Consider the following 8,521-nt stretch of genomic DNA (forward strand, 5'->3'; position numbering starts at 1 on the left):
TACATTTTGTTGTGAACAAATCACAATCTTTTCACCACTCAAGTTCTTATCAGCTTCATTATCTCAATCAATAACAACATCCCCTTTAATTCCACCATTTTCGTAATACTCTTGTCCAACTCTACAACTTTTATTGAGGGAGGAAGGTACTAATTTTGAGCATATTTATTTTGTTGCCAATTCTAATATCATCAATTTTTGGTAGGGCAATAAACAAAATATTCTAATCGTTATTACCATGCCGAACTCAACAAATTTCAACTGTTGTTCCCATACTAAAACTCATGTACTTTGAAAGCTTCCACACTTAAAACACACCAAAAAATCGTAAAATTTCAAACCAAATATAGTTCCTTGTACCAAAATTTAGTAATACCAAAACATATAAAAGTTTGATATCAACAAATACCATTCTTTTTGACCAAAAGTACGCTTTAGTGGGGTTACTTCCTTCCACCAAACTTTAAAACTAATTCGGTATATACTAAACATCCAACAAGAAGCTAAGAAATTTTCAAAAAGCAAAATGAATAAGATGGAGAAAAAACTCCTCCATTACATATCGTTTGACTTTTTAACCTTATTTAGATTAATGTACTGATCATTATATATATGATATATATATATATATATTTATTTATTTAGTAGGATACATATCAATCCAAACAAATCTAGATTTAGGCAGTCAGCAGGAGTAACCGGTTTAAAAGTGGAGCACATTATTTCCTGTGTACACTTGGGGCGTGAGCATAGCCGCTCTCACAAACCCCCCTGAGGCGAAAGGAAAAGAGAAAAAAAAATTAAAAAATCTAAAGGCCCGCAGCAAGAGAGACCCTCGCCATTCGCGTCCGCCGCTAGGGTTTAAGAAGTCTCAAGCCGCCTCCCCCACCTCCACCACACCCTTCTCCCGCTAGGGTTTTAGCCGCCTCTCCTCCATAGCAGCGGCCCCGCGTCCTCTCTCCGCCGCCGCCATGTGGGCGCTCCGCCGCGCGGGCAACCCCCTCAGGTAAGCGCTCCTCCCCCGCCCTGCCACTGCGGTTCCTGCGGGGGATTCGTTACAGATGGCGTATGAATCTGCGTGCCTTTTTTTCTTGCTGGCGCGCGCGCGTCTGCTTTGTTCGTCATCCGTGTTCTACCGCTCTCTTGATCAGTTCTTTTATCTTATTTTTGTCCTGTTACATGGGGACAAGTAGATCCATGGGGTTTAGTGTATGGTTTCCGGTGCCGAAATGTGTGAGCCCCCCTGTTAACGGGTCGCGATTTCTCGTAATCAACGGCCGTAGCATTGCTTGGAGGGGAGAAAGTTTGAGTCTTGGGCTGAGTTGACCATTGCCAGCGATTTGTTATTTGCAAGTCCGGGAATGGTTGGAGTTGTTTGTATCACCTGAGGCTGGGACTCTGCTTTGGTGCAGTTTGTTGAATTACTATGTAGATTGTGGTATTTTCTTCTTAGGCTTTGGTGAAATGTATCAGTTCGATTTAGTATGTAGATGTGTTTGAAAAGCAATGTTCTTAGATGTTTGGCCATGTAGACATGATTGTGACATTCATCTCTGCCTAGTATTAAGAATCATGGAACGATCTTACATGAGTTTGAAGAAGGGACAACACCTCTGCTTGTTTTCCTTGCTTTCATTTTGTATTATCTGTTGATGTTGGTTTGTGAAATAAAGCAGGTGTTATGTTTATGCATGTCGTTTGCATGCGAATCCTCTGTTCAATATCATAATTCATACCTATCGTCCCATGTTCCGTACATTGTTAGTACTGATGTTTGGCTTGGATAACTGTTTCATACTGTTTTAGGGTCCGTGCGCACCAAGCTATGAGTGCCCATGCTCGTGCAAATCTTGAGGTACTTCTAAATGCAGATGCAAACAATGTAGCAGAACATCACGAGGGGGACTGTCAGAAACTGGATTGTTGTCATCAACCAAACCCATTGGTTTTCCACTCTCCGTTCTCATCTGGCTGGTTCATGTGGAGTAGGGATTTCTCTTCCGAGGCCGGTGCAAGTTCTGGTGATAAGCAGGATGAGTTGGAGGAAGGGTTTTCTGATCTGGAGGTTCCACCGCAAGCTGATAAAAAGGATTTAGGGTTGACATCTGATGAGAGTTCTGATGAGGACACCATTGATGCAATTGGCTTGTCTGAAGTGGAGGCTGATGCAAAGCCTGAGGAGCCGATAAAGAAGGCTTCACAGTCCACTCTTCTTAAAGCTTTGCTAGAATCTCCAAGGACTGATGTTGCCGGAGCAGCGAAAAAATGGCTTAACAGTGGCAATACATTGGAAAGAAGTGAGCTCTTCTATGTCATTCTTTGCCTTCGGAAGCGGAAGCTCTACAGAAAAGCCTTGCAGGTGTTGCACGTTTTTTTTTCATGATAGCAAACAGCGTCTTATCTGTATGTCTATAATCATCGATAGTGCATGAAGCAACTCTTATGCTCGTTACCTTGGCATGCTTTAAGAATGTTACTTTCTGAAACTTATTAGCAATGTTAATGCTGAATGAGCGTTTGGTTTTGCACACTTTCTAAGGAAAAGAACAAGATGATCTAATGTCCTTCCTTGACATTTCTTTTGCTGTTCCCAATAAGTTCATCTCTTTCCTAAGCAACCTGTTGTGACCCATAAATGAAGAGCTTTAGTCTTGTAAACTGTAGTGTGCACTTGATGAGGTAGATTCACTCTAGAATGATATGGCTATGCTTCTTCTTGAAGTCCTAGAGTATCCAAAAAAAGAAGTGAGGAAGTACCCTTCTTATGGGAATGATGCTGCAGGTGAAGATAAGAAGCAAACATAATTTCTTTAACTAACCATTCAAACCACAATGTAATTGGGCTAAATACTGCTACCTGTACTTCTATATCATCCTAAACTTAATTTACCATGAGATATTATCGATAATTTGTAGATCTTGTGACAAACTGCATATGTTTCTGTAGTATCAAACTGAAATTATTGTTGTGCTTATGTGTTGCCTTTGTCAAAGGGCATTGTCTGTTTCTGTTCATTCCATGCATGTTCTCAGTATTATTCAAATTTCTTTGATTCTTTCAACTTTATGTTGCAGCTCTTATTGACCACCATTTAATTTTACTGATATGCATTGCAAGCATGTTTGTCATATTGTACCATCCGTTCCTTTAGATCTGTCATTGTAATTCTCATGTCCGGTTAAATATGATGCTCAAGATAGAGTAGCCATACTTTTCTCTTGCAATCTATCTGTAATATAACTGGCGAGATGATGAAATGAATGCTTTCTTCCTTATAATTAATTAGCCAAACTGTGTACAACCTTCTACACTCTGTACAAAAATTCTTGTTGGTAAATTAGTAAATGAATGTAGCTAGCTAATGGATGTTAGGTGTGCAGCTATAGCTGTCTTAGATAATTACAAAACCGCTTTGCTTCTGAATGTGTTTGTACTGCTGTAGAATACCAATTTTCAAAATGTGACTATGTTTTGGTTATTTGTAGCTATACAAGGAGTTTACTTTGATGGATTGTTAATGATTTTTACATGAACTTTTGTTATTGTGAACGACTTCATACCTAAACACCTAACCTTTATAGTCTAGCTTAGCCTAGAGAAAACCATGCCTTTCCCCTGTAATTGTTTACCTCGTTTGTGCTTTCTAACTCAGAAGATATTACTTCATTTTCTGCAGCTTCTAGAATATGTTGAAGAATCCAAACTACTTGATCTTGGAGAACGTGATTATGCTTCACACGTTGATTTGGTAGCTAAAGTCCATGGTATTTACAAAGCTGAGAAGTATATTGAGGATATTCCTGCATCCCATAGGGGTGAGATTGTATACAGGACTCTTCTGGCTAACTGTGTGTCTATAGCCAATGTGAAAAAAGCAGAACAAGTCTTCAATAAGATGAAGGACCTTGGATTTCCAGTCAGTTTATTTTCTTGCAATCAGCTTCTGCTACTCTACAAAAGAGTGGACAAGAAGAAGCTTGGTGATGTTCTCTCCATGATGGAAAAGGAGAATGTGAAGCCTTCCCTCTTCACTTATAAGCTCCTTGTAGACACCAAGGGCGCTGCTAGAGATATTGAAGATATGGAAAAAGTCATTGAGACAATGCAAGCAGATGGAATTGAGCCAGATCATTTGATTCAAGCCACAATTGCAAGGCACTACATATTTTGTGGTCATCGTGAGAAAGCCGAGGCAATTTTGGGGCAAATGGAGGAGGATGATATCACAGAAAACCGTTCTGCTTGCAAATTTGTTTTACCCCTGTATGCTCTTCTTGGCAAGAGTGCTGATGTAGAAAGACATTGGAAGGTTTGTGAGGCTAATCCTCGTCTAGAGGAGTGCTTGCCAGCTATTGAGGCTTTTGGCATGCTTGGAGAAGTTGAAAAGGCCGAGGAGATATTTGAGAATATGTTCAAGACATGGAAGACACTGTCATCCAGATTTTACAATGCTATGCTGAAGGTGTATGCCAACAAAAAACTTTTTGACAAGGGGAAGGAGCTTGCAAAGCGGATGGGTGATGATGGTTGCAGAGTAGGGCCCTCGACGCTGGATTCACTCGTGAAGCTCTATTTGAATGCAGGAGAGGTGGAGAAAGCTGATTCCATATTGCACAAGCTATCCCATAAGGACAAGATTAAGCCTATGTACAACACATATTTGATGCTGCTTGATAGTTATTCCAAGAAAGGAGACATCCATAACGCAGAGAAATTGTTCAGCAAGATTCGGCAGATGGGTTATACCGGGAGGATTAGACAGTATCAGCTGCTGCTTGAGGCATATTTGAATGCCAAGGCCCCTATTTATGGATTCAGGGAGAGGATGAAGGCTGATGACATTTTCCCCAATAGAGTTGTGGCGTCTTTGCTTGCTGCTACTGATCCATTCAACAGGAAGAACGCAATGTCTGAATTGCTTGATTAGGTTCTTATGCTAGGTTCATTTTGTGGCCATCCAATACATGTGCTGCTTATGCCCTTCTGCCAAAATACATATGACGTTAAGTTAATAATGCCTTAGCCATGTAATGAATTTATTTGCATTTTGGATACCTTTGCGGCTAGGAGGGCTGACTTAGAATCCTATGTATGTTAATCTTTTATTTTTGGCTCCTTTGACGTGCTGAGTGACTTTGGTCACATTCTTTTCGTTAACCTATGCTCACCTGACTTGTTTTGAAAACGAACTTCAATTTTTTTTTTTTGCTAGACCTTTGGCTGTTAATGAATCCTTTGCGATGGAAATGCCCTCGCCTACTTGACTAAACTAAGGAGCAAGAAAACGGATGAGCGTGCTAACGCTTTCGCGCTAGTGCGCTCAACCTGTTGCATGTTCTCAACCCGTTGCTTGTTCTCAACGAAAGCTTATGTAGATATTTTCTACTTTTCCATTTTCCTTCTTGTTTATCAATCACCAATCAAAGACAAACCGGGCACTACGGTGAGACGTGAAAACACCCGATTCTATTTCGACCTCGATATATATGTGGAATTGTCTTGCACCATATGTACTGAAATTGTTTGGGAGACATGGTCAAAGGCCGGGTTGAAGTAAGGCTAAAGGAGATCTCTTGAAGCCAACATCCAGCCTTAGTGACCCCTCTTTGATAAGGTTTTCAAGTTTTCAAAATGAAAATCAAATGATCCGAATCGAAATGCCTCAACTTGATAAATTGACTTATTTCTCACAATTCTTGTGGTAAGCTTTTTCTAGGCACTATTAACGATATTTCCTTAGGAACTGCTACCTTATGTTTATTTGCATTGCAGAGTGTCCTTACTGATATTAACAAAAACACACACACTCGCTGTACTGTGATCTGTCCCCGCATTCTTTGCCTATCCTTTTGTTTTGTCTTCCGATTTTTTAACGGTTTATTTAAGCAAGGAAAAAGGAAAAATCTCCCTGACCCCTGAGCTCTCTGGTTTAAGTTTTAAATGCGAATTTAGTACAAAATTCATCTTGTGACAGGCTCAAAAGCATCACAGATGATCCATGCACCTGGTAAGTCCAGGTTTAGAAACATTACTGCCACTAATCGACTCTCGAGATACAGGTTGGGGGCTTGGCTTAGCATTGCTAATCCCCCAAGATAAGCTGGGAGCTGGACCTGCCACTACAGATAGCTGCTGACGACGAGGAGGGACCTGGTTATGTCTCCCGGCCGGCCGTGGCCATCCCTCAGCCGGAACGCGCTCTCCACCACCGCCAGCTCCGTCGCCGTCGTGTCGGCGCCGCAGAACGCCGCCCAGTCGTTCGCCGCCATGCCGGCGGCCACCACCTCGCTCCCCTGGTTGACGGACCCGGCGGCCAGGGGCACCTCCAGCAGCGTCGACAGCTCCTCCTGGTCCTCCACCGACGTTTGCGGGTGAACCTGCATCATATCATATCATAGCAGATCATACACACAGGTTTCAGAAAACTTCAAAGCTCTGATTGGTAGCAGTGATCAGTGATGCTAACCAACTGATAGTGATTTTAGGAACTTACAATGCCTCCTTTGTTGGAGAAGGCGCAGAAACTCCCCACCAGGATGTTGCCTGCGATCGTCTGCCTGAATACCTCCACCCCAAGAACATCTGAGATGGCTTCTTCGGTTCCCTGTTGTATACAGACACAGCCACAGCTTGTGTCAGACAAACTCATCTGGCATTACCCTTTTGTGAATCTTGATGATTTTCACAGTAAAATAGGTGATACATTTCACAGATTTGAGAGAGAACTTTTTCCATGAGACACTTGCCTTGTCCAGGTCTGGGTGTGTGAGGGCGACATGGTCGTTGCAGGCAACGCAGTTGCCCAGGGCGGAGAGGCGCTCCTCCACGCGCTGGACGACCACCTCATCGGGCAGGCTGTTCTTCAGATGCTGGAGCTCTGGGAACCATCAACAGCAAGACAGAGAGTACAGGTTGACTGAACGAAATGTTCCAGGGATTCAGAGGGTAGCGTTGTCTGTGTTCGCCGATAGCCCGATATACCTTGGTCTGTGGTGGTATGCGGCAGGAGGAGCCCGTTCTTGTTGCCGACGCACATCCTGCCGACGATCCTCGTGCCGCCGATGGACGCCCTGACCACCGGCACGACGCCGGCGAGCTCGGATTCGAACACGCTGCGCCGCGAAATGGTACGCAGATTTAAAAACCACCACTAATTGTGCAATGCAACGGCGATGAAACAATGAACCAACCTGAAGAAGTTGTCGGCGCCGCCGTCGGGGAGCACGCAGTAGGCGTTGGTGAGCCTCGAGAAGACTCCAATCTCGCTGGAATTCCCAAACCTGACGCCTGCAACATTACAAAAAGAAAAAGAGAGAGAGAGCCAAGCTCAGAATTCTCAGAATTCCGCGCCACGCCCGATCGATTCGATTCGAACATCCACAAAAGAAAAAAAAAAGAAAAGAAAAGAAGACGGTGAGATCGACTTACGGGACGCCATGATTTTTGCCGGGTTCGGTGGCTCGCAAAATCAACCACCAAAGAAAGCCGCGGGACTGGAGGGTGGTGTGTGTGTTCGCCTTGGGATCGAACGAAGAATGGATATGACGGCGTCGCTAGAGCTCAGCTCGCCCGTCTTATACCCGCGGCCCGTACAAGAGCGAGCGTGCGTGGCTGGCTGCTACCCTGCTCCGCTGGGGGTTACGTTTTCTCCAAGTTCCTTTCGGATTTGGGGTAGGAGCAGGTTTCGTTGGCGCCAAGTTTCCTGCTACCTGGTCCATGCAACACAGACTACTGAAAACACGGATAGATACGTATCACTCTCGTCTTGTCGCTATGGATTATACTTATAAAACAAAATTTAAATTTCGGTCTTTTTTCGAAGTGATTTTTTTAGGGTTCACTAAAATGTACTATTTTATAACTTTTGCTTTTAAATCAATAAGAATATATGTATATTTATTTTATTTATAAATTATTTTTCGTTTATAAATATGCCGTTAGTCTTTTTTTTCATAAAAAAACCGAACAACACCCCCATATATTGCAGATTTACAACACCAGCAAACGTGTGGTAGCATTGTTGATTAGTTCGGCGTCGCGTAAAACTGAAACGCACGCATGACGCATGCATGTTTCTGCTTAAATTTAACTAGAATGCATTCTGAATTCATTCATCTTCTTGGAAAGGATGATCGATATTTCAAGGCCGAACCCGAACACAAAACCCATGCAGGCAAGGCCGCAAGGGCGAGCGCAGGAGATCGAGGCGATGCCTTCGTGTTGCAGCAGAGACTTGCAGCCGGCCGCGGCTCCAGCTAGCGCATGGCTGGCGGCTGCATTTTGTCCCACCTCGCCATTTCGAGCGGAAGCCGCCGGCGATAAAGCGCGAGCCATTCGCACCTACGATCGCCGGGCCTAGTAGCGCAGGCCTGTAACTCCGGCTTCGGAGGGTAGGGTTGGGGAGCAGCGACAAGGGGGGGGGGGGGGGGTCCCTCCTTTTCCTTTTCAGGTTTCCCCATCGCCGCCGGAGTCTCTCCGGACACGGTCGGGGTTTACCGATCGAGCCCCCCTGGGTGTGTG

General features: G+C 43.9%; 2 protein-coding genes across 2 annotated transcripts; one reads left to right on the plus strand and one right to left on the minus strand.

Moving 5' to 3' along the window:
- The first annotated feature begins 796 nt into the window (after window positions 1-796).
- LOC102713948 (pentatricopeptide repeat-containing protein At1g80270, mitochondrial-like) lies at window positions 797-5,116 on the plus strand. Its single transcript, XM_006644004.3, has 3 exons — window positions 797-1,006; window positions 1,807-2,359; window positions 3,678-5,116. Exons 1-3 carry the CDS (start codon window positions 972-974, stop codon window positions 4,926-4,928), a joined length of 1,839 nt encoding a protein of 612 aa, XP_006644067.2. The 5' UTR covers window positions 797-971; the 3' UTR covers window positions 4,929-5,116.
- Window positions 5,117-5,926: 810 nt separating this feature from the next.
- Window positions 5,927-7,558, minus strand: LOC102714228 (eukaryotic translation initiation factor 6-2-like). The gene is made up of 6 exons (XM_040528908.1): window positions 7,430-7,558; window positions 7,192-7,288; window positions 6,983-7,113; window positions 6,748-6,878; window positions 6,495-6,605; window positions 5,927-6,378 (listed from the first exon to the last, which is right to left on the minus strand). Exons 1-6 carry the CDS (start codon window positions 7,437-7,439, stop codon window positions 6,121-6,123), a joined length of 738 nt encoding a protein of 245 aa, XP_040384842.1. The 5' UTR covers window positions 7,440-7,558; the 3' UTR covers window positions 5,927-6,120.
- Between the last annotated feature and the right edge of the window lie 963 nt (window positions 7,559-8,521).

Source organism: Oryza brachyantha, chromosome 1, assembly GCF_000231095.2.
Source record: "Oryza brachyantha chromosome 1, ObraRS2, whole genome shotgun sequence".
In the NCBI taxonomy this organism is placed as follows: domain Eukaryota; kingdom Viridiplantae; phylum Streptophyta; class Magnoliopsida; order Poales; family Poaceae; genus Oryza; species Oryza brachyantha.

Coding starts and splice junctions, on each gene's coding strand:
- LOC102713948 (XM_006644004.3), top strand. CDS start 972: ATGTGGGCGCTCCGCCGCGCGGGCAACCCCCTCAG. Junction 1,007..1,806: donor CGCGCGGGCAACCCCCTCAG/GTAAGCGCTCCT, acceptor ATACTGTTTTAG/GGTCCGTGCGCACCAAGCTA. Junction 2,360..3,677: donor TCTACAGAAAAGCCTTGCAG/GTGTTGCACGTT, acceptor CATTTTCTGCAG/CTTCTAGAATATGTTGAAGA.
- LOC102714228 (XM_040528908.1), bottom strand. Junction 7,114..7,191: donor GGCGCCGACAACTTCTTCAG/GTTGGTTCATTG, acceptor TTCGCGGCGCAG/CGTGTTCGAATCCGAGCTCG. Junction 6,879..6,982: donor GCATACCACCACAGACCAAG/GTATATCGGGCT, acceptor GATGGTTCCCAG/AGCTCCAGCATCTGAAGAAC.